This window comes from Triplophysa rosa, linkage group LG6 (genome assembly GCF_024868665.1).
Source record: "Triplophysa rosa linkage group LG6, Trosa_1v2, whole genome shotgun sequence".
NCBI lineage: Eukaryota > Metazoa > Chordata > Actinopteri > Cypriniformes > Nemacheilidae > Triplophysa > Triplophysa rosa.
This window is the reverse complement of record NC_079895.1, coordinates 4,034,185-4,060,875: the sequence shown is the minus strand read 5'-3', so window position 1 is coordinate 4,060,875 and position 26,691 is coordinate 4,034,185. Positions and strand designations below refer to the sequence as shown.

General features: G+C 38.1%; 2 protein-coding genes across 2 annotated transcripts in view; both read right to left on the bottom strand.

Moving 5' to 3' along the window:
- The window catches only part of pde1a (phosphodiesterase 1A, calmodulin-dependent), a 55,479-nt gene extending 41,656 nt beyond the window's left edge, over nt 1–13,823 (bottom strand). The window contains exons 1-2 of the mRNA XM_057336653.1: nt 12,915–13,823; nt 10,070–10,096 (exon numbers count right to left, since the gene is read on the bottom strand). Coding sequence (XP_057192636.1) covers nt 10,070–10,096; nt 12,915–13,012 — 125 coding nt within the window. The 5' untranslated portion in view covers nt 13,013–13,823. The remainder of the gene's footprint in view (nt 1–10,069; nt 10,097–12,914) is intronic.
- dnajc10 (DnaJ (Hsp40) homolog, subfamily C, member 10) overlaps nt 1–26,691 on the bottom strand; it is a 255,365-nt gene that overhangs the window by 152,907 nt on the left and 75,767 nt on the right. The gene's annotated exons all lie outside the window — the stretch shown is intronic.

Sequence of the window (26,691 nt, the reverse complement as noted above, 5' to 3'; positions counted from 1 at the left end):
CCAGCTGCCGTCTCTGCATTGCTGTTTTGAAACGACTTCATCACCCCATAATGATTAACATTTATTTTATAATACAAATGTGCTCTCCATTGAATGACTTGCCATTGTGTTTAAATACAGCGAAGACAGCTGAGTAATCTCAGACACACAATGAAGCCCAGCGGATCATTTTATGAATTATGTTTTCTTAAAGGTGCTGTGTCTAATTTTGTTGAGGGTCTATTAACAGAAATGCAATATAATATACATAACTATGTCTGTCTTAAGAGGCGTATAAAGACCTTACATTATGAAGCGTTATTTTTTATTACCTGAGAATGAGCTATTTCTATCTACATACGTACACCGCGGGTCCCCTTACATGGAATTCTCAATGTTGTTTCTACAGTGGCCCTAAATGAACAAATTGTTCTACAGAGCCCGTTTCGTAAATACGTTGTCTCCTTCGGCAAAGAACTGAAAACGTGACAACATCTTAGTCCTGTGTCAGCCACCCTAGTGCTTCGAAAGGGAGAGGTGAGCGGTGGAGTGAGCCGCTGGTTGCAATTCGCAACCTGACCACTAGATGCCGCTAGTTTTCATACACTGGACAATTAAAATATTACATTTTCTAGAAGAAAAATACGAATATGCAAAGAAGACAATTGTTAACATATAGTTTTAGTGTCGTAAGACTTAAGTATCTTTATACTAGCAAAGTTTTTGTACTGCGTAGCTCATGAGACACTCTTTTTTTAAACCCTAGAAGTTTTCTTCTGAAGAAAACACACGAGAAAGAGAAAAATGTAAGTTGAAGTTATCTTTCCAAGGGAGATTTCTTCCAGCGCTACTTGAAAATGTGTGTCAGAAACTCAGAAACTTGCAACCTCCCACACAACACTGGTGAAGTTTGATAACATTCATGTCTCTTTCCACTGTTGTCTTCCAAACATTCGTTTTCCTGCAATCACAACTGTTTATTTGTCTAAAGAAGTATTTCATTTGTTGTGCCTGTGTGTTTTGTTTATTTGTACTGACTGATAATCCCACAATTATTTAAAATCTGATTGGTTCAAAGCCACAGTAAATGCCAATAAGCACACACCTGTGACTGCATGCTTTTTTAATGCACAAAGTTGCCTTGTTGCTATGCAACTGCTGACAGTTTACAATTATGCTAATTAATTATTTATTACTTACTATTTTTTTATTCAAATTACAGGCATTAATAAATGGAACTATTTATTTACCATTGGTGTCTCTTGTCATGATTTACTCAGGCAATAATTCACTAAAGGCTGTGCATTACAGTGATTTTACCACGGTAATGGGAGTTTTAACATAATGCACCTAACAAAAACATTTTTATTGCTTTTTTACATTTACGCATTTGGCAGACACTTTTATCCAAAAAAACATTGTGTACAACATGTACATTCTTTTCATTTTTTACAGTTTGCACTTTCCCTGTGAATCAACTCGAGCACATGTGTTGCACTGTTCTACCAACTGAGAAACTGAAAAACGTTCTCCCCACATTTTGCAGCATCATGGCGCAGAAGCGCGTTTTCAGTAAGTGACCTAAATCAAAACAATGCTGAGCTGTGTTGTGTTCACATAAATGGCAGAAGTGTTTTAGTGGGGCAGTGGAACATAAAGCTGGGAGACGGCACGGCGTACGATTAATTAACACGCAGATGCTAACACGTTGATAATTAGCTTGTCTGCGGTGCATTCTGTTAAGACTGAGCGTGGCTGAAAGCCGTCGGGTAGCATGAGTCATTAGCCGCAGGAGGCTGGGGAAAACATCACTCACAACTCTTTTACATTACTCCTGTCATTATGAGGCTAAAGAGAATGTTGCTAGTGGTAACAGCCCAGTTGATAACATTCCTTAGACGATATTAGCAGAATTGAATTAGCATTTTAAGTAGTAAGGGAAAGCCTCAAACACATAAAACGAAATCAGGTCTGTGAATGAATATGGTGCTATATACAATGTTAGGATGTTTGAAGGGTGTTTATCGGTGCTAATGGGCTGAATAGGTAATGACTGACCATTTGATTGGGAAGAAAATGATCTTATTAGCATGTCAAGATGAGGAAATATTAGCTCTTAATGTTTGAATTTGAATTGTTATTAAAATACATCATTCAAGCAGGACTTTGATCTGAACTTCAAATGAAATTGGCACATGAAATTAGTTCACATATAGGAAGAAAAAACACAACTGAGGTCTCTTGAATGTCTCTGTTGTTTCTCCCAAACAGCAATGCAATCAGATTCAGAGAAAATAGAGACTAGGAGACCAAGTGATCTGAAATATGCAAGCCATAATAATAGTGTAAATCATGTATTTTATGTTAATTTTTTTAGTAAGTTTAGGAGAAACTTAAAATACTTAAGAACTCTGCTGAGCCAAAAAGGACTAACCACTGAGCAATACGATTTTTGTTTGGATAAGAAAATCTCTCTCTCTCTCTGGTTAAGCAGAGAAAGGCCAGCCAGGACAATCAGGTTGGGTAAGTGACATTAAAATTCCCGCAGAATCATTTTTGAGCCTGGTGTTCTTCTTCTTGACAGACTTGTCAAAAGACCTGCGCTTGTGAATTGAGCTCCACAAAATTTTAATGATGTCATGGAAGGAAAAGCAAATAAATTAAGTGTGACATGAAGTTGTTGGCAACTTTCTGCTAGTTTTCTCATCATGGAAATAAAAACATAAAATTGTGTTAGTTCAATTTAGGTAAGATGGACAAAACCTCCAAAAACATACCTGTGAAAATTGGATCAAGGAAAATATGCACATCTCTTTTTGTCATTGGCCCATTGGTGGCCAAAAGTATTATCAAATAGGGGTTGAACAACCTCAGATTTCTTGAAGTCGACTATTATGTGATAAAAGTCGCATCGTTAATAAATAAAATAAGAGCTAAGAAATGTTTTTCAAAACGATTTGATGGGTATGGCCAGTAAGGCACTTGTGTGCCGAATGCGGGATAATGGAGGGACTCCCGCAAAATAGCCTCTAAATATACTGTATAGTATCCAAAGACAAATAAACTGTTGTTCATCTATTGTACAAGAGCAACAACAACTAAACTAAAATAAAATAAAACAGTTTTTAAGCATGAGGTCGGTGCAGCCTAATGTTACTTAAGATCTGAAGCGTGTGTACAGACAAAACTTCCCTTGCATTTACAACAAGTCAACTGAAATGGCACTAATAGATGAAACAAAAATGTTGAGTTTGTTTGTGACGGCCTATGACTTTAGAACAAGGTCAATATATGTATTAGCTTAATGCAGCAGACGCTTTATCATAGTGGACTTACAAATGCAGTATCAGTGACAGCAGCCAATATGAGAAACATTTTTATTTATTCCGTTTCTTTCATGTTTTATTAAATGGGGAACAAGTACAAAAATATAATATTAAAAGATCTGCATGTAGAAGCACAGCGCACTGCAATCTATGTAACGTTAAGCTTTAACGTTACCTGCGAGCTTTTGCAGCGTCAGAACAAATCGTGAATGTTGCGGATGAAAATGATGCATTGTGAATGATGCGTGCGGAAGCAGGACAAGAAAACATATATTATTGCCAGGAGTGTGACAGAATCCCGCTGAAGCGGGTGGAAATGACATCCGTCCTGCACGCAGATCTCTAGGAACAGTCAGCCTCTTCTTAAAGGTGCAGTGTCAAAATCATTGACATCAAGCTTTAAATGTCGTGACAGAGCATTAATGTCCACTAGTTGACTAGTTTGTGCAACCCCTATTACCAAATAAGAAAACGCATTTACTAGAGGCCCTATTTTAACGATCCAAGCGCAAGGTCAAAGCGCAACGCGGAAGTGCACTTAGGGCATGTCCGAATCCACTTTTGCTAGTTCAAGGACGGGAAAAATGGTCAGCGCACCAGGCACATGGTCTAAAAGTGTTGTCCCTATATTCTCTTAATGAGTTATGGGTGTGTTTTGGGCAAAACATGCAGTAAACCAATCCGAGTCTAATCTCCCAATTCCCTTTAAGATCCAGTTGTGCTCGTGCCATGGCGGTTTCGCTATTTACACGGCGGAATTTGCTAGAGCAAAGACTGGACGCTTCTTCAGAGAGGAACAACATCTGCTCATGCGCGCGGTTAAAGCGCGCAAGACCATCTACAGAACAAGCCAGATTTTTTATCTTTATGTACACAATAATATTTTAAATTGTAATCCATTTATTTGTAATATTTGGCATTATTGTGTGCTGCTGCGCATCCCTCTGTCTGTAATAAGCAGAAAGTTACGCGTGCTGTGCACACGCCTATAGGTGCAGATTACTAACGCACTCTTTAAATGACTTTAAATGAAAAAAATATGGATCTATTGACTTTAGACCAGGTTTCAGTTGGTCAATGGCGCAGTCCATTTCAGTTGTCTCAAAACAGCAACGTGCCAACAATGCGCCTGAAAAATGCCACCTCGTTTTTAGAGCAGCATGCCCATGGGCGCACAAATGGGCGCAAATGGATTTGGTAAAACTGCGTTGGGCTGAAACCAGCAAAAAAAACACTGTGCTGAGTGTATGATAGCGCCAAATGTGTTTGAATTCTGTTCACCGCTGAACACTGATAGCAGGTTATAAAAAAATCGCAAGGCAGACCATTGAATACAGACAGTAGAAATGTAGCCTTCTGATTAGAGCTCTCAACATAAAACCATGTATTGATGATGTTTTCATGTGACTTTCATGTTTTCTTGTTCTGCTGCAGCACAAAAGCACACATAATGGCTTCAAAGCCCACTTAAAAAGGAAGGATTTGGTCATTCGCTGAAATAATTAAAGGCCCAGCACATTTGGTGATTGAATGTAAGAAAATTGTAATTGCATTGCGACACTTTCATTTTCAGACAAAACTATTTGTCAGGAAGCTGCCCTTTTCCAGACCGCAATCTCATCAAGTCAAAGCCAAGCGGCCGTATTGAGTCAGTCAACATCAGAGAGATACACAACTCAAAGTAATAGAGCAAAAATAATGAAAAGCAGAAGGGAGGGAAATTATGCAAGCATGGACAAATAATGCCCTTAATTGCTCTTGGGAAATTGCTTAGATCACTGGATGGCTTCTATACACGGTCGCATATAACTGTCCTACATGCCTTTTGTTTTGGACGAACATATGGCACAAGATTTCCAAGCTCTGGCATTTCAGTCCACAAAACAAATTGTTCAGCTGGCAGACATACTGTATGAAAATGCACTAACCCATATGAATCTCAATTCCTTTCTCTTTTATAACTAGTAGGTATCAGTAAACATGGGGATAGAAAAGCTTGTAGGTAAAATGAAATTTGTGTGATTTGTTATTTGTAGATGCACTGGATATTTGCAGCCAATACTGATGATCAGTCTCTCAAAAAGTTTGAATAAGGTTTCTTCCCCTGGTCACTGTAGATGGATTTTTAAAAAATACTATAGCTGTAGCACACTTGTTGTAAATAAAACTATTAACTTTAAAAAATAAAAAGCTGCTATAACATTTCTCTCCATATCGCCATCTCTGAAACTTGAAACTTGCAGGTCACTTTACATACTAATCTTTAACGTGTTGCATTGAACTTTAATCCGCAAAATCAGCTCAACTTATAAATCATTATTATAGGTTTACCCTTTTGAATTGGGGTGAAGGAAGGAGATAGATTTGAACACTGATTTTTGAGGTACTTATCTTTATTATAAATGAATAAATACCGACTATTTTGCAAGATGTAAACGTTGGTCCAGAAGCATTTCAATTTTTAAACACTAAACAAACACGCCTCTTGTCATTTCAAACCAGTATGACTTTCTTTTTTCTGCAGAATACAAAAGAAGCTATTTTGAAAAATGTTGGTCCCCATTGACTTGCGTTGGTTTTGTTTCCATACGATAGAACGGGGACCAACGTTTTTGGTTTCCGACATTTTTCAAAATATCTTCTTTTGTGTTTTGCGAGAAAAAAGAAATTCACACAGGTTTAAAATGACAACATTTTGAATGTAAACTATTCCTTTAACTCTTAAAACTTGACATTGCTGTTTTAAGTATTGTTAGCCTTGTGATGCTGCTTATTTGTAATGAAAGTGTCTTATAAATTAATTAAATTAATGTAAACACATTTACCATAGAGTTTCCAAGTTTTTTCTGATCTATTTTAAAAGTTTGTTTAAATCCTAATGCCGCAAGATTATACGGTTAGCTGAGTCTTCCCCCCATTTGAGAAGCGCTGTCAAAAAGTTATGTTTGAAATACACAGGAAGGGGATAAAATAACTGATTCATTCTCTCCACATGGTGAGTGGGGCTTATTTCTGACAAGAAGCAGAAACAACATCTCACTCTTGGCATGTGCGTGGTCGCTTCACTCAGTACCTTAGAATCAACAGAGGATTAATAGTCTACATGTTCTCTAACAAGCCGAGTGCATGTGACACAATGAAAGACCCGCGAGCCTCTTTGCCCTCGGGTTTCGTGGTCTGTTCGTTAACATCTGCCCATTTCTGAGAGCTTGAAATGAATACAGAGCCAGCAAACAGGAAACAGTCAGTTGCCAGGAGACATCATCAGTGGGTTTTAGTGAATGCGCTGCTGGAGAGATGGTTCGAGGACCAGAATGGAACTTGTTGACAGTAGTGCCCACACAACACAAAGCAGAAATATACAGAAAGTCTACTGTGCAGATGTCAAATTGTCTTCCTCAAGTTATCACCGGTTTTAAAATAAATACAATTTAATATTAAATATTGAACATTGTTTTACAGTGATTTTACCACATGCAATTATGCTAAAGGGATAGTTCCCCCCCCCAAAATGACTTTTCTTTATCATTTACTCAACCTCATGTCATTTCAAACCTGCATGACTTTCTTACTTCTGCAGAACACAAAAGAAGATATTTTGAAGAATGTTGGTAACCAAACAACATTGACCCCCCTTGACTACCAACCACTGAAACAAAACCACTGATATTTCATAGAATATCTTCGTTTGTGTTCCACAGAAGAGTCCCAGGTACTGAACGAAATGAGAGAGTTTGCACTTAAAAGCTCAGTGGCCATAGTTTCAATGTGCATAAACAGACTTTTGGGTAATTTAATATTTAATTTAATATTTAATAATATTTTGTGACAAAATAAACAGCAAAGAATATAACTGATGTTGTATTTGTGCATTTGTACATTATTTTGCTGACACAGAGAATGACAAGAAAAGTGAGCAGCATTACTTTATATATATATGCTGCTCTTATAGACTCAAACAGCTAAATACAATATATTAATTATAAATTAGTTGAACACTTGCTGTTTTATAGTGCTCATGGAAATAAAGCCTTTTCTAATGATCTTTATGAAAAAAGTCCCTCTCACATAAACATCTAGTGTTAAGCTCTTAACACTCTCATACACACTCAACACCCTTCTGAACAGCTGTTGCTCTAATATTGAAGGTCAGTCCACTTTTCACGTCCCTGAAGTGACTGTGCTTTATGCTAGTTAAAATACTGATCTGGGAAAACCTGTATGTTTATGTTCTGTATTTGTGAATAAATCAATCTGCAATCATAGCGCCACTGACAGAGCCAATTAACTGAGTTGGTTTTGGCTGACGGATAAGACTTCATAGAATCTAAAAACCAAATCACAAGCTGTGTCAATGTCTTCTGGGACAGTTTAATGGGGGCCTCTAGTGGATATTTATCTATTTTGTCAAGACAGAAGACAAACAAAGCATTTAATGATCTTCATTTTTAAAGTCACCATGCAATAAAACAGGAAATTTCTAAGTGTTTATACAGTGTTGCAGTGATTATTATAAATGATTTATCCGTGCACACCATTTTTTTTTAATTAATTTGCACTTGTAATCTTTAATCAAAAACGTTAAGCTCCTCTCCCCCCCTCAACTCTTCACCACATGACATCAGCAACAAAAAAGAGGTAGGACTATACTGACTGTCCAATGGCCAGACAAGAGCAAAATAAAGCCCCGCCCTACATTTTTTTCTTATTTCAGAAGCCATTTCACTCGGATACAGAAGTCTAACGCCAAATGCATATATCAATACTTGCTTTGGGACACTTTTCACCCTAAAATCTAAATAAAGAAAATATATAATTTAGTAACCTGAATCATACAATAACACACAGTTTCAAGCAGACTATCATTTCTTCTTTCTGTCTTTGTGAGATTCACCCAACTACAGTACCCAGCATTTTTTCCTAAATTACACAAACCCATCACACTTTCCTGACGTGACTGATTTTGACACATGAATTACTGATCGACTTGTCTCCATGGATTGAATACTGATGGAGCGACATGCTGTCCTCTTCACGGATGTTCCAAAGCACACACCTAACTGACAGTGGAGAGCTTTGCTTTGAAAGAAAGGCCATTGTTGAATAGCACCTCTCAGCCTGCGTCATATAAATGCGGGCCTGTTACTGAGGTCAGACGAGTGTTTAGCATCACAGGCAGTGATGTGGGGGTGTGTGAGGGCCACTTCACCCCAGGTAGACTCTTCTGATTGGTCTGCCCATGAGAGCTTGATGGTGGCTTCCACATGGAGGGCCAGTAAAGATATCAGGGCCCTTTAAAGTCAGCAGTGCTTTTGTGTCATGAGGGAGAAAATGTGTTATTTATTCACTGCTGGGTAAGTACTTTGTACGCTTTGGCACTCATTATTAATTCATTAGACCTACTATTATTCACTTAACATGTTTTCCTATTTTAACTCAATTTGCATTTCCCGAAGAATACCAGGACAGCTAAATAAAATCTCAAATTAATATCTGAAATTCAGAATGCACTGCGCTTGAGAAAATAGGAAACAAAACATGTGGATTATACTCAATACTGAAAAGTATTGATGGAAATTGTTATATTACTTAAACATGAACTCTTTTATATTTTAGTCCATTCAAGGTAAACTATATTAGCATGTTCCCTATATATAAAACCCATGACATCTACCAAATAAGCTATAGACCACTTCAGAAAACGTAAACAATGCTGAACCAATGCTGGTCCGGAAGAACTTCCTGTTTCAGGTTTTTAACAATACACAATACTACAACCAACAGAACATTTATAACTGAATCAAAACGTTTAACAAATATCTTTCAGATTTAATGATATAAGCATGATTCAAATAATAAAATAAGTAAAAAGGAAACCAGAAGTGCTTCTGGACCACAGGTGGTCTACAGGAACATGTCTATGAACATGACACTTGAAAAAGTGCTGCAGTCACGGGTGCAGGGTAAAATAACTAAAAATGCTAAGTATACGGATAAATTGATAAATCCCATTTCAGTGTATGCACTCAACAATGACATCACTATGCATCACATTTTAAATGTTGTTCAGGATATATTGATATTTTCAAACTATAATCTTAAATTTACCAAGTCTGCATCATTATCTACAAAACGGAGTCTGCACTGTGTGCTGATTTGGGGTTAAATCAACTGCACAAGCTCAATATTTAGGTTGAGTGGTTTAGAACAAACCCTAACCAGAATGCCTGAGGACTATCAATGCAGCGCTGCCATGCAAACACTGTAATAATCTCTTCAGCAATCCATCCCCGAGCTGCCCCACTTCTGTAATCTGTACAATATAAGACACTATCAGACGGTGAATGCTGTTCGACATGAAAATAATCGATTAAGGTCAAAGAACACCAGTGCCCAACACTCAATGTCTTTATAAACACCTGAAGTGCAGGGACCGTCTCCCAAGAGCGCTAATCTCCTTGGCCTAAAGTTAGACAGACAGAGCTTTATAGTTACTTGTGATGTCAATAATTCCTCAGCTCATTGACTGGCCCATCTAATTAGGATTTTAGCTACAAGTGTTGCAATAGCACACCAGATCTTCAACCATTACGCAACCCCCACATGATAGAGGTGATGATGAGACCCCATTAGTGACCCAGCTGGAGTGATAAAACTGTGGTTGGAATCATTGCGCCTGCATTACTTGTCATGCATGAAATGTTCACTGATGCATCGGTCCAATGAACTGCTGTGACACAAATGGAGACCAACTTTGGACTTACCTCTGAGACGTGCTTTTGTACTTCTGCCTGTAAAACACAAAAATGGAAGTATATTAGCTTGCACATTCTACTTGAACTAAAGAATGAGATTTCTCTATAACAGTGAATGTTCTCCGTTTTGTTTCAATTAAAGGAATAGTGAACTTGTGTTATTGCTTTTTCCAAGCAGGTATGAATTTCTTTCCTCCATGCAACAGTCTCCATCAGGGGCGTTGCTAGACCTAAAGCTCTACTGGGGCACAGCCCCTCATGACTTTTTCTATCACTTTATTCTTAAAACCCTGCTGTGTGCAAGAAGTATGCAACACAATGCACTATACAAACTTTGCTTGCTTAAACCACTATTCTACAGTGCAACAATACTGGGGAAGGCAAACATGTATGTATTTAAAAATATTTTAATCATATATTTTATTGCAACATACTTAACATAAACTTTATTAACATGGTTGCATGCACTGTATGGAAATAATTAAAGCAGAGAGATTTTTTTCTTGCACATCTGCATTCATTCTACATCACACAATGAAAACAATCAATAATTACATCTTTTCAAGAATTTACAATTAGCCTACAATGTTTCAAGAAACCAGTCATTTTATGACTCGAACTAATACAAAAAGCTAAAAAATACTAAAATATTTTATCTGAAAAATTTTAAAACAATATTCCAAACAAAGCTGGTTTATTTTTTGAACCAACTGTACTGCATTAATCTTTACTGCCTATAAGTGCCTATAATAGCACATAGTTATCTCAGTTTTCTCCTTCATTTCATTAAGGAATGTACAGAACACAAATGTTTTTCTAAGCAACAATGCAATTTTACAGCCTTGACAAAGGTTTTCCTGAGACATTTTTCTCTAATGTCTGAGACCTGACTGGCTGCGAGATGTACAGTAATTTGTCTATCAAGTCTTGCCTCCCTCAAACTCATCATCTCTCCTTTCTGCTTCCATTTCCCTGCTTTGCACAAACAAATTCTGACCTACAGGGGCTATTAATGATAGAGTCAAAATAAGATGATCTGCAGAACTGCGTGCTGCAGTTGTTGCAAGGAAACACACAGACATGGATTTCTGTGAAAGTGCGGCACGAGTTTGTATTTTCGGACTGCGTCGCTTTTACAAGCGTGAATTAGGTTACTACGTTGCATATAGATCTGTTTTGCTGTTATTATCAATGTAAACGATTACACTGACAAATAAATTAAATTGTTAAAACTTAAACTTGAACTTTATACTAGGAGATTTATAGTAGGGCACGTGGCCCCAGTAAAAGGGGTCTAGCGACGCCCCTGGTCTCCATCACCTTTTTTACATTTACAGTCCATCCATTCTTTTATTTTCCATGCGACTGAAGGAGAATGACGCTATCTAATATTGTGCCTAACATCTCTATGTCAACAATGTGAGGGTGAGTAAATGATGTCACTGTATTAGTTTTTAGGTGACCTATTCTTTACGTATTAACCCAAAACGTTATTGTGTTTTTTTAAACCTGTGGGTACTTTAAAATTGAGGACTGATAAGAGCAGCAGTGTCTCTTTCCAGTATGAACGATGCCAGGGTCTTAAGAATACTGGAATTCACACTTTCCCACTGCAGTGAATTAGTCATCAGAGGAAGCTTCTGTTATCAGTTTGAAATCCAGAGCTCTCTCAAAGCACACACGCACTGGGACAGCGATGCAAAGCACACAAATCATTAGCAAATACATTTGATTACATATTTAACAGCCTACATAATTCATTTTGATTATGTTTATTCCGACTCGGATGTTCCAAGAAACAACAGAGTATTTAAAGTGGCAGGGCTCACATTAACAAAAACTTGACACCATCCACCTCACATGACAGCTTCCATTCAGAATGAATGAATGAGTGTGATCAGTCTTTAAGGATAGATTGAGTTCATACAAAAGGCTTGAATGAGCTTTATGGAGGATGTTGAAGGTTGACCGGTTTAAATCCCGAGATCAGCCTTTTGGTGACTCCGACTTTGCTTTGGTTGTACGTTACTCTGCCTGACCAGGATGCCCTGTACTTTAGCCAAAATGCTTTTATCTTCGGACAGAGTTTGTATTAGCGAAACATTTACAACAAGAGAAGTTTGTTTCTATTTACTGTACAGAGTCTAGGGGTGTTAAAATTAAATACTGCTTAAAAATCAATGTACTATTAAGAGGATAGTTTACCCAAAAATCTCTTCATCATTTACTCACCCTCATGTCATCCCAAACCTGTATGACTTTCTTTCGTTTGCAGAACACAAAAGAAGATATTTTGAAGAATGTCGGTGTCCCCTGGACCCCATTGACTTTCACTGTATGACCACTGAGACATTTCTCAAAATATCTTCTTTAGTGTTCATACAGGTTTTGAACAACAAGAGGGTGAATAAATGATGACAGATTCTTTATTTTAGGTGCACTATCCTGACACGAAGTCTACAAAGTTTGCTGTGGAACTCTGCTGTTATGTATTGTACAACATCAGTGTTTCTCGTTCCATGACATAAATAAAATAGACATATTAAAACTGAAGTAAAACAGTTTACATTTTCGGACTACGTTTTAGACTAGACTACAAATATACATTAAAATGACACAAACACAGCTCGACCAAAACACCACACCACAACTGTCAAAGATCTGAAGCAAGTGTGTTAAGAGTCACATCCAGCGGGGTTAATGGTCTCATTAGTATTACATTCACACACTTTCTAGCCCCATGAGTCAAGAACCCCCCACTCAGAGTCGACCGCACAACACCAATCATTCCCATGTTCGATTTTTCCCATCAGGCAAGTGCTGATGAAATAACAAGAAACAACAAACCACTTACATTCCTTTAAGCCTCATCCACATCTTCTCCGTCTGATCGCACTTGGAGTACTTCAAGGAGTTCTCCAATCCGTCTGTATCGTTGGCCAGAGAATCCATGGTTTGTGTGTACGCTCGTGTTTGTGCTTCTAAGATGCAGAGGAATACGCAGGTATGCCGTTCAACATGTGCAGCAGGGGGCTCCGAGTCTTCAAAGCATCTCTTGCAGGTTGAGCCGTCTCCCAAAGGGTCCTGCTTGTGCCTCCAGAGCGCATGAGTCCGTTGAAGTGAGTGTCAGCGCGCAGCGAGAAAACGCTGTCACACACACTCACGTCACACAAATGTTTCTCTCTCTCTTTTTCTCTCCGAGCGGAAGAGCAGCGCTACGCCTGATGAGTATCTATCTATCTATCACCCTCTGTGAATCTGAACATTTGCCAGTTCCCTCTACCTCATTGGATTGTTTGCGTGTTCTCTCTCTTCTTGGTTTTTCTCTCAGCCAATCGATCTACGATGTAGACAGTGGTGTCTCCTCACGAGCATCTTTAATCACACGCAGTAGGTGGGCATTTATACCTCTGTGAATGCACGCGTGCGTACGCACACACATACCTTCATTACCTCCACCTGTGTGCGTCGGATGGAATCCGTTGGCTGGAGAGGGAACGGCGCAAGCAGATCGGAGGCTCTCGCGGCTGCCCCCTCCTCCTCCTGCTAGTCCGCAGCTGTAGAAATGCAGCTCTCCAAGAGAGAGAATTATCTCCTCACATGCTCAACAGCATCATTATTTTTCCCACCAGGGGCAAAAATTCACCTGCCATCTCGCGCCTGGATTCATAGAGGTTAATGACATCATGAAGCTTGCAGTTTAAGTTGTATTTTACCGCGGTGCGCATCACTGAACGTGTATTGGGTGGCTGAGCAAAAAAAGCCCCCCCCCAGATCTTGTTTCGGCACGCTAATGAAAGCAACCTGCGCTTGCCAGCCTCACTCCGACTCGCTCTAATCCCCTCATTCCAACGCAGCTGCAAGGAGCAGCACGCTGATAAAAATTTCATGATTGTTTGCTACAAGTACAAAGGGTTTTATTAGGCAAGCACACGCTATATGAGCCTGTGAACGGTTTCTAAAGAACAAACCAGCAAACGTATCTCAACCAAACCTAGAGTCACATATCAGACAAAACTCATTTCTGTAAATATGAAAGATAATTTTTTTTGGGGGGGGGGTGCAGCCAGACATGGCTGGTTTTCATTTATTAAGGGGAGGGGCGGATTATCTCTAGCCTATTGAGTATTTAGGACATAAATTGACTGAATTATTATGATCATTACTTCAAAGTTATATGTCTGTTAGAGAATACTTTACCGTGTAAACAGCTTAAGGCTAAAATACACTACAAGACTTTTGCTTCAGATTTTGCCCAGATTTTCAGTCTGGACTTTTTGCAGAAAGTCTGTGCCAGTCTGCAGATTCTATCAGTTAGTGTGTTTTTATTTGAAACTTTCAAAAATCTGTTCAGATTTTAAGTCTTGTAGTGTATTCCAGCCATTAGTCAATATTTCATTGACATAAAAGAAAGGTGGCATTTTGGTATACTGTAGTGTCTGCACATGTCTGTTTTTTCTGGCCTCTTCTAACTTCTTACAGAAAGTTCTAAAATTTGGATTGGATGATACATAAAAATAGCTTGAAAATGCCAACAACTCACACCAATAACCTCACATCAGTACACAGCACAATACAGTAGGCTACTGAACTACTGAATTATTATTATTATTAGTTAGTATTTTCATTTGTATTATTAATTGTCATGGTTCTGTCCCACCTTGTCTTGCTTTTCTTGACGTAGTGGCAGAACCATGATAGAACCTCTTGTTATGTGGAGAGAGTCAGTTTTGGCATTCCATATACTTCCTCTCTCCGGTGTGGCGTCTCTGTTCCCGCCCTTTCGTCTCGTTATTGCTTGTTAATTAGTTCATGTCCCGCACCTGTCCCCTTCTTGATTTAGTCCCCTTTATATAGTCCTCTTGTTTCGTTGTCCTGTGCTGAATCATTGTACTGTCCTGTGTGTGTCATATGTGGTGAGTTCCTGTCTTGTCAGTGTAGTTTAGTTATTTTGTATTTAATTCAAGTGTTGTCTTAGTCTGGTTAGGTGTAGTTAGTCCTTGGTGTCATGTTTTATACCTTTGTGTTTTGTTATGTTACCCCCACGTGGGTCCTTGTTTTGTATTTTTAGTTATTATTAAAGTCTGTCTTGTTAACCCCTTACCCGCTGTCTGCACCTGGGTCCTCTGTCCTTGTCCTCACCACCCACGTTCATGACAATTAATATTATTATTAATTTCAATCATAACTATATTAAACATAATTAAATTATTATATAAGTAAATTATTATTATCATCATTAATAATAGTAATAGTACATACATACATACATACTATTAGGGATGCAACGATTATAGATTTTGTTGGTACGATTATAGTCTGAGGAATAATCACGGTTGCACGATTATGACTATTATTATGCAAGGAAACATTGGTTTTATACCTTCTTATCATCATAGTCTTTATTATTGTTTAAACTTTTATATTTTTTTTATATTTTATTGCCATTTGTAGAGCACTTTGGTTGGCCTGGTCCATGCTTAAATGTGCTTTAAAAATAAACTTGAACTTATGCATTCAATTATTTCTACATTTTTTATTTTTACTTGCCCGCCACAAAAAGTAATAAATAAATAATAATGTCTAAAGTTATAGTTTTTTTTACCTATGCGATAGTCATAATACCATAAAACTATTAGCCTACCTCTAGTCAGTTAGTAACAAAATTAGAACAAATGATCAAATTATGAGCAATAGCACAAATAAATGTAATAAAGCAAACACACAAATGAAATTAACAATGCTTTCAGGTGTTGGTCTTACTGTTGTTATCAGGTACAGAAACTGAATAAAGGAGTCAAATGTAAAATAATACTTCATAGTCTTAACAGTATAAATAAAATATAGATCAAACCATATTAAAGTTATTAAAGTTGATCAGTCAGGAGCAGTGAGTGTTTTGTCTTTGTTTTTTGTTGTTTGATGAGAATTAAAACAGATATATTTATTATGCTGCTGTCCCTTTAAGAGCTAGCGCGCACGGATCACATGCATTTTGTTTCCCCACTGTTTTTGTTCACAGCAAACAATAATGGATTTATCACCGTGATATACCAAAATAAGTTAAACTGGTTCAATTTGCATCAGGAGTAGACTTTGAATTTGAGATTGCGCATACAGAATGTACGCATCCTGTCAGCTGTCCTCGACGCAACGCTTCTCGTCTTATGTGCGACTCCATTAACTTACATGCCGCTTTGTTTGTTTACGTTGCACTGAAAGCCCAACTGTCACCGCTACTGCCTTGATTATGAATGTACATATACGATTTGCTGTTTGGTCTCTCTGCCATAGTTAATCTAGTGTGTGTCGTGGCCTCCGTGTCTCTGATAAGCACGGCTCTTTAAGCTGGTGTAACTTTGTTTTCACTTTTTTTTAGCGTGGTTAATAGTGAAATTCAGTAATCGCTGCATCCCTACATACTATTGAACATCTGTGTTTTATAAATACCCATTTCCCAGAAGAAATCTCTATAATGCAAAACCGGTAACTTACCACTTTATTTTTTATTTAATTTTCATAAGGTGTGATTTGATGTCTCATTTGTTTTCTGAAATGAGATAACCACATTTGTACAATTCACTGAAATTTCATTACATAAAAAACAAAACAACCCATCATCTCTATTTCTGTTTGATATCAGCGTGCGTTTGTTGACAGAGTCAGAAGTGCGTAATGAGGGGTTGATCTAGCCCATTTGTTTCACATAAAACTAATAAGTGGAAACACAAAATGGGACACTACACTTACACTGACTGTGTAAATAAACCATTATTCATACTCACTTTTGGCACTAAAATGGTGATTGATGAAAGGTGTTGCCATGGCAACACAGTGCCATATGAATGGCTTTGAATGATTACAGCTGTAAAAGAATGGCTCGAAGGCCTTGGAGACAAGACAGACAGACAGATTAGAGCAACGACAAACACTACAAATAACAACTGTCCTGGGTTATCTAAGGCCGTTTACTTGTCCTGTTTGATAAGGGTGATTATTGACTAAAAACACGAGCAAGCAGGACAGATTCTACAAAATTGCTCCAGAACATCATCACAAGAGAAAGTCGGCTCTGTTTGATTCAAAGCACATCAGGGAACTGGTAAGCTTTTGTTTTTATTAGCTACTGAGCCATCGGATTGTTCCTACAAGGTACAATGATGCATACAGTGTGAGAATGTTCGGTTGTGACAAACGCAAGTCCAGGACCTCCTGCAACATAGCAATAAATAAAGTCAAACTCCTGAAAGCACTGCACGCCACTACATTAACCAAACACAATGGCTTTGTTCCAAAACCTAGCAAGTAGCCTGTCCAATGCCTTCTAAGGTAGCATGCTAACTGGAATGCTGTACATAAGCAGCATGAACTCAAAACTGCACAAACATTAACACAAACTGCAGCATTGCAGGCTTACAATCTTGCCAAGGTCTTTTTCAACAGGCAAACAATTTAGTAGACGCTTTTATCCAAAGCGACTTACAGTGCATTCAAGCTGTATACCTTTTTTATCTGTAGGCGTGTTCTCTGGGATTCAAACCCATGACCTTTGCTAATGCAATTCACTATCAATTGAGCTACGGTCACAAAGTTCATGGCTTTCTCATTCAGGGCTTTGTGCTCTGAATGAAACACACATCTGATATGGGGGTGGAAGCAGGTCACGTGTAAAACGCCATCACTCAAGTGTGCTAATAGCTGCAGCATTAAAAGACGTTAAACCCTTGGGCTTCCTGCTACACATAGAAGCGTTTCGGTCCAGCAATAAGGATCTCAGACAATAAATGTTGCTAGAAACAAATTGAAAATTAAGCCTATTTTTGGAACAGTTAAGATGATTTTGTTTTTTCATTAAGCAGCACCAACCATTTTTATAAAATAAAAAATAATGTAAATAATCATAATATTCAATAAATGTGCATTTATATACCAGAGTTACTGTAATACAAAAAACTGGAAAATTATTCCATAATAGTAATGAGAATCATCATTGAGAAAGACTGCATGCATTGCAGTAATGAAAATCTGTTAATGGAAAAATGTACTATATTAAAATTGTATTAAAACATGAATTTAAGTGATTGATTATTATTTTCTTTATGCAGAATTGAACCTTTTTGAGGTGTGTGACCTTGCCATTTCTGTGAGAGTCGCCCAATGATCCGGTCATCTAATCCTGACTGCTTGGGTTCATGGACACACATGCGGGCTCTGACATCAGAGAACAATCATCATCAATCGGGTTATTGTTGTAATAGAGTGGGTGTGTGACCTTTTAATTAAATGGAGTTTCAAGAGGCAAAAGCTCAGACAATCTCTATCCCCAGACCCGTATGACGTATGCTTTATAATACATAAGCGGCTCTTGTTTAATTTGAACAAATTTTGACAAGATGGCTTTCATTTGCTTACGAATTATGACATCTTATGAAATGCAAAAATTATTTGGACATGGGATTTTTAGGCAACAGGGATAATGATCAGATTTAACTCGACTTCAGCTAAACCGAGTGTCTATAAAGAAAAATATCACAGTCTAAATGGTTACAAATACTTTTTAACAGATTCCACATGTGCAAATAGGCCTAATATAAGCATAACAACGTAAAATGACTGACACCAAGATGGACGCGCTAAAGAGTCCATAGATCATACATCACAGTAAAATACAGTAACAGTACAACATGGTAAATTCCCTTTTAAACATTCTTGCAGAAAGCACAGAGAGACTTTATCAGTCACAGGAGCCTAATAAACGGATGATACATCTTCATTCTGATCCCCTAACGCAGAGGCCAAAGACTGTCACCATGGATACCTCACATGGAGACGGCAAAGAGTAAAAAACAAATACCGTGAATGTCACGACTGTGGGGGCATGCAGCAGAATCTCACAAGAGCATGCAAATGACACAATCAGTACGGCGGGTTATGGACGCTGTATGAACATTATAACAGACTCACCTGCTGGTATAAATAAATGTCAATGGAAAACAAATGACAGGCACAGATGCACAACTGTGCACAACAATGCAACTGTGCGGACCAAATACACTGTATACCAACAAACAAAATGTACGAAGGCAGGGAAAAGATTATGATAACAAATAACAATCTCAAACTTAAAACACAAACATGCATGCTTCTGTCTGCAATATGGCAGGCAGGTATAAAGGTGTTGTTTCCATTAGTTTTCAGGGTCACGGGTGAAATGATGTACAGATGAACCGAGTCTTATTGTTAGTTGTGTTTTTGTGTGTCGCTCCACAGATTCATAGATTGTCTGCTCTGTGTCACAGTAAACAAGGGGAGGGCCGAAAGACTCCGCCTACATCTCATTAGTTATTGATAAAGCTTCTCTTTCAAATGACGCCGTAAACTGCCGGACCGCTGTCACTCACTGCCGCCAGTATTAAACCAAGGAAACAGATACACTTTAAAAGGTTTGTGATGAGTGAAACTGTATAGGTCATCACCTCTTTATTATGTAAGCAATACATTCAGAGTTCATAGACAGCAAGGCTATATATTCATAAAAATAAATAAAAAATATAACAGATGTGCAACATAAACAATATGATTATTAAAAATCACATATTATATAATTAATAAATTATTATTATCATAAATAATTGTTTAGATTGTTATTATTAGCTAACCATTGCTTCTATTGCTACTATTGTGGTTTTGAAATGTACAAACATGCAATTTCTAGTTCTTAAATTGAAACAATGTGTATTATTCTGTGTTTTTCTTTTTGTTTTTTCTTACTGTAAAGCAACACAAAGCTCTATATAAATAAAATAGAATCAAATTGAATATTATAAAAAAAGCTATACTTATGAATGTGAATTCAAAATGTCAATTAAATTATTTATTATCGATACAAAAAAATATATATATATATGTATTGATAAAAAACTGTGTAAAAAGATTATATTATAATACATATGAACCCGAAAGCTGAAGTTCTAAGCTTTACATAGATACAAAACTTAAGTGGGTAATTCCCAAAGAGCGGGCAGCAGCAATTAAGTTTGTTTCTGGCCATTTTTGTTGCTGGCTTTGCTTCATCCAAGATATCTTCATGGAACATGATCTTTTCATAATATCCTAATGACAGGGTTTTTCCTGCATAGAGAAATTGGAGGCGGCCGCCTCTGTCAAATGTCATGCCGCTTCAGGCTCTCGCCAAAATTATGTTGCGAGTCTTCACAAGAAATGCTGTGTGCATTTAACACACTGTCATTTGTAACTGCAGTTGCGACATTACGCCACAGTGGAGACGTTGTTTCGTTATCAGCACACTGAGGCGCTAAAAAGAGTTGCAGAACAAGAGCCAGCCTGTGTTTCACGGCTGTTTGTTTTGCATCCAAGTACGTTTAATTTCTTGAAATTTATTAAATTAACATGACGTACATCATTGTAATGTCTTTAGCTGTGCAGTTGGATCGTTGAATCAGCGTATACTGTACACAGCGAGTTCGCCAGTATGAACGCACATTGCGTTCAGAACGACTCGCACACGAATGACTCATTTGAACCGATTCATTTAAATTATTGAACTTTTCAGTCACTAGCGAATATAAGAGATCCTTGAATCATTTAAAGTGAACCACAGAGAATACAAGATGTGAATGAGCTTTGCTCATTTAGAAAGACTGGTTAATTCAGTTGTGGGCTGAAAAGTTAGTTGAAAATGATAAAAAAAAGCTTTATTTGATTAAAAAACATTTCCGTTTGGTTGAATAAAAGTAATGTTTTATAAAACTTAATAATTGTCATTTTTATCTAATTGTATTAGAACTTTTAATATGTTCTGTGTGTGTGTGTGTGTGTGTGTGTGTGTGTGTGTGTGTGTGTGTGTGTGTGTGTGTGTGTGTGTGTGTGTGTGTGTGTGTGTGTGTGTGTGTGTGTGTGTGTGTGTGTGTGTGTGTGTGTGTGTGTGTGTGTGTGTGTGCAAGATCAGGATGGCACCACCTCCGCCTCATTTTGAGCCAGGAAAAACCCTGTAATGATTTTTGGCATAAAATAAAAATCAATCATTTTTACCCATACATTGTTTTGTTGGCTTTTGCCACAAATATTCCCGTGCTACTTAAGACTGGTTTTGTGGTTCAGGGTCACATACTGTATATCCATGATGTGAATGGGCCTCTATGATGTAGATGGAACATATCATACAGCCTTTTCTTCATAAACATCTCATACTGGATTTGTTCAACATTATTACTTTTTGAATCAAGAATCAAATGCAAATAACATGTACCTATTTATTTAAGTTCTCATTTAGAAAGGCTTAGATAGTAAATGAGACTGAGTGAACAACAGTAAGATGCAGTAAGCATGGCAGCCATGACATTGTCATAGCAACCAGATATAAGCCGATTTGCTGAAAGACGCTTTAAAATGAAATTTTCTTTCGACACAATGACATCCTATTAAGAAATCAACATATAGATGACATTCTTACAGTTGTAGCAACACATTAAGCTGGTGTTTAATACTTAAAAACTGAAAAAATGACACTTGTCACCTTTAAGTCAATGAGTCTAAACGCTAAAACAACATAGGACACACCTCATAAATCCAGAACGTCTGGTCACCATGACCGTGAGGAATCTAAATGCATCTTAAGCTAATGATGTCACCCATATGGATGATGTCATTCCCAGCTGGCCATTAGGTCATCCACACCACATTATGCATGTGCAACAAATGTAATTTACAATAGTCTTTCACAATCTTTCAACCTGTCCTCTCTTTGCAGTAGCGTACTTTGAGGTTTTCCAGTACATGGTCAGTTCTGAGGCCAACGAAGCGGAGCTCAGCCAATTTAGCCTGTACTGACTTTAATTAGCACGGCCGTAATGCAATTCAGCCAGTAACAAATCAGCTTGAATTTATCCAGAACAGGAACAAAGAGGAAGTACACGCTCTTTACCCCCCCTTACTCGCAGAATCCCTCTTTCTCCGTCTCTGACTGAACGCAAAACAAGAAATTCTGGTAAAGCCTGGTACATCACAAACCCTAATGCATGTAATGGCGTGTCATTACTCTAAGCCATTTCCCTAATAGACAATCCAATTACCTGCGTGGGCACATCGAACAGGTTGCCCTTTCTTCGGCTGTTTACATCTATAAATCTAAAAACTGTTTATGAATTTGCTTCAGGAGAGCATGGTCTTGGCTATTATTGTGATTTTTAAAATGTAACTTTATCGCAATGTCTGGACAGCCACACGGCGTCGAAGTCCAGCGGCCTCAACGCCCTCGTCTCCGCCCTCGAGAGTGGATTCCTGAGACCGGAGTTGAACAGCACCGCGAGTTCCTCCTCCCCGAAGACACCATTCTCAGCGACATACAGGAACCTCTCCACGTACTCGTCGACACTCTCGCTCCCCTGGCGAAGTCCGCAGAGGAGGCGAGCTAGGTGGGTTCGTCCAGCGTTCATGCTGCCTACTGGGTTTGGTAGTGGTTCGGTGATTCTGTCACGATCACAGTGGAGAAGAACCCAATTGCAGGCAGCGGCAGTGATGGGGTTAACAGGGATATTTATTTAAACAAAGAAACACAAAACAAAGACCCACGATGGGGTATAACAGAATAAACAAGATATAATACACGGGACAGGACATAGACTAACTAACACTAGACTTACATAACATTAGGCAAGAACAAAACTGAAATAGACACTTACTAAGACTGACGGAATCGTAACAACAGGAACTCACGGTGAACATACGAGGAACAGCGGTACACAGAAATACACAGGTACAGGGTACAACCACATACAATCACCGAGCACAGGACAATGAAACATGAGGGCATTTTATAGGGAAGACAAACGAGGGATGATAACACAGGGCAGGTGAGGGTAATGAAACACGGCACGGAAGCAATACGGGAAACGAGAGGGGCGGGGCCAATGACGAGACACGAGAAAGCACATGGAATGTCAAAAGATAAACACCCCATGACTTTCTCACATTAAACATAAGGGATCTGTCACGATCCTGCCACAAGACTAGAAAATCCTGAACAAGAAGGCAGGACCATGACAGAGCGGGGAGCGGTAAAGCGAGCAGTTGGTTGCAATTCGTAACCTCACCACTAGATGCCACATTGCTCATTTTATTATTTTTTATTATTTCAAATTGACGTTTCAAAATCAAACCCGACATCTCAAATCGTAAATCGTTATTATAAGTAATTACTACAACTGATAAACACTTTTTTTTACCAATAAAGTTAGGAATTGCAGCTTTAAGCTTATATTGGAATGGTAATATATTTCAATAAGTCAATGACTCATACACAGAGATTTTCTCCATCGGCAGACAGAAACTTGCAATCAAGGTGTTCATATTGGAGTCGGGTCCAGTTTTCACCTCGCTGCCAGAATAATGATCAAATAACTTTAAATTTGTCCTGAAACTGACTCATACTGAATGACTCTATGCGACACAGATGAGCAACAACAAGGTGCAGCATGTTATTGTAACGGTTCTATGGATGCTGCAAATACCAAATGTTGCCAACATAATGGCACACTGCTTAATTAAAAGAGAGGAGAATGGAGTCACATTAAGTAGTGTGCATATTTAGAGGCCGGCTATAAATTTGCATGAAATGTCCCAAGGTACACATTCTCATGTAAAACTTGAGTCTTGAGGCAAATCACCACCGTCATTCGCGGATAATCAGAATGCTTTTCAAGCCCTTATTCCCAAAGACTAACAAAATGTTGATGACTGTCAACATGTGCATTTCAGTCAGGTGTGAAGAGGTCCTCCAAGTTGCCATGGCAAACTGAAATGTTTCATCGAGAAGTTGTACACAGCTATTTACACAGACGCCCACAATCCATAAAACCTCCGAAGTCACTAGATGTAATTACAGTTCTAAGTAACATGACATTCTGTAACAATCTGCATAATGTTAAAGGTGAAATATGCCTCCTAAACTAAAATGCGCAAAGAATGTTTCCAAAGTACTTCCAAATTTGAGTGCTCAAACAAATAAGCCGCACAGCGAAATTACCGGAGAGCAGTTTTGTTTGCCGTCACTAGTGATGCTTAATGTGTATACCATTACAAGTCCAAAAGCAACACATGGTGTATGTTCTGACTAAGTCTGCTGGGTTGGCACGACACTTTGTGTGTGAGATAACAAGGGCACACACAATCGATTTACGTCTCGTGGCAGTTGGTCCCTTCAGGGGTCTCCTACCTAATTCTGGGATCTTTGGCCACAGGCACGTTCCTTCCAGCCAGTCCTCGAGTACGAACCCTCGCTGAGCCCCACCTGTGCCCGAGGACCCGAGAGGTGGGCTGGATAACAGTCATGGAGTGCACAGAGTCAACTGCAGGGAGAAACAGCATGTTCTAGATTATTTTATAGAGAAAAACTGAGGTAAGCAGGAATCATTTTTGTGAGCGTTCACAAACAAATCAAAGACACTTATTCTTCACTACCAACTCAATGCTAAAAATCTCATTTTTAAACTAAATATAAATATAACTATAATATAAAACATACTTTTATTTTTTTATCTTAAATATTATTATCTCTTTCATTTCACATTTAGTTACATTTTTATTTCTGATGATATGAAGCAGAGGATATGCCACATGTTTTTGACCAAAAATGAATATTCTGTCTTTCATTTACTCACCCTAAAGTTGTTTAAAATCTGTATGAATTTCTTACTTCTGTAACCACAAAAGAAGATATTTTGAAGAATGTGAGAAACCAAACTGTTCTGTGGTACCATTTCCTACCATAGTAGTTTTGTTTTTTACTATAGTAGTCAATGGTGCCCAAGAACTGCTTGGTTACAAACATTCTTCCAAATATCTTCTTTTGTGTTTAGTGCAACAATAAAATGTATACAGATTTGGAAAATTTTGAGGCTGAGTTAATGATGACAGAAATTCCATTTTTAAGTGAACTACCCCTTTAAGATGATATATTGTCTGATGGCACCTCATTTACTCTATTAACCAATTATCTTTTACAAAAACTTGACCTTTGAACCTTACACAATACGCAATATTGCGAAACTCTAAAAGTAGCATTAAATGCACACAAAAGTTTGCCACAAATACATTATTTCCATGAAAGTACCTTTACTGACATAGCTTCTAGCCTATCATAACCCGCACCTCTTGCGTTAGAAGTTAAAATTAAAGGCAAATTATGATCAGTAGGTATTTAACATCTCCCAACATTTGAGACTTGGGCTCGTTTCCTCATCGCCAGGGGAGAAATATAACGATTTGACAACCTATTAGAATAAGAATGTATTATTGTCACGCTGAAGCTTCTAATTATTTCCTCCATTGGCATTTAGATGTGGACTACATTAATCTCTCTGAGAGTTATCTCAGAAAGTTCAGTGTGCCTGAAGCTCCAGATAGGGGAAATGAATTAAATTAAATTATACTTTGTCTAAGTTTTCAGCTGATAATATTTCTCCTCCTCTCTATTCGGTGTCAGCCCAAAAATATATAATTTATATGTGGTAATATCCAAACATATTTATGTTGGCTTGTGAAAGCAAGTCAACATTCTGATGTTTCACTTAAGCTTATTATGTTGGCTTGACAGAGCCAACATACTGTTCTTGTACTTAAACTTATTATTAGTGATGCTTTGAAAAAGCATAACTATTGTTATTCGAACATACATACTTCTTATAATTATTCTTGTTCCGCCAAAAGTTTGGCACGCTACTTGTCCCGCAGCTTTTGACGTAGACCCATGAATGAATACATCACATCGTCGGGCCTATTCGGGAATGGTGTGCTATGACTTTTATAAGCGATCGGGTGGGGGTGTGCGATAGGGGGGCGAAAACCCAGCCGAAAAATCCCATTGACTTAACATTGCGCCCAACTTTGAGGGATCGTAGCTCCGAGCGAGGATATCGTAGAAACATGAAAATAATACACGATTTGAAGGGGTTATCAGGCTCTGTAAGAACATCACTCACAATGGGGTGTAAGTTGCACCCCTGGGGTGTAAGAGCCTCCCAAAATTTCCCAATCACAGGAAACATGCCCATATAAGGCGTAAAACATCCCGTGTTGAATATCTTAGCAGTATAACCACTTAGAGACAAGGGGGTGGGCTCATTTTACTCAGGCTACCAATCAGTGTGACATGATCATTATGAAGTTATTAAGCCACGCCCATAGCAACCATTTACAGCAACCTAGCAACCGATCCCATAGACTCCCATTATAAAAAGTCCCATGTAGATATCTTTGCTACACAGTGTCGTAGAGACAAGGGGGTGGGCTCATTTGACTCACACAACCAATTAGTGTCACAGGATCATCTTGAAGCTATTAAGCCATGCCCATAGCAACCATTTACAGCAATCTAGCAACCGATCCCATAGACTCCCATTATAAAAGGTTCAGGTGGATATCTTTGCAACACAGGGCTCTAGACTAACTTTTTGCACTGGTTGCACTGGTGCGCCTAAGAAAAATAGCACAAAAGTTAGGTGCACCCAAATTTTCGACCACATCGCATTTAACACCGCAGTTTTACCAGTTCACTTTTTTTTTTAATCGCTGTCCATATAGGCAAAATTGACTTGTAAATGAATAACTAACAA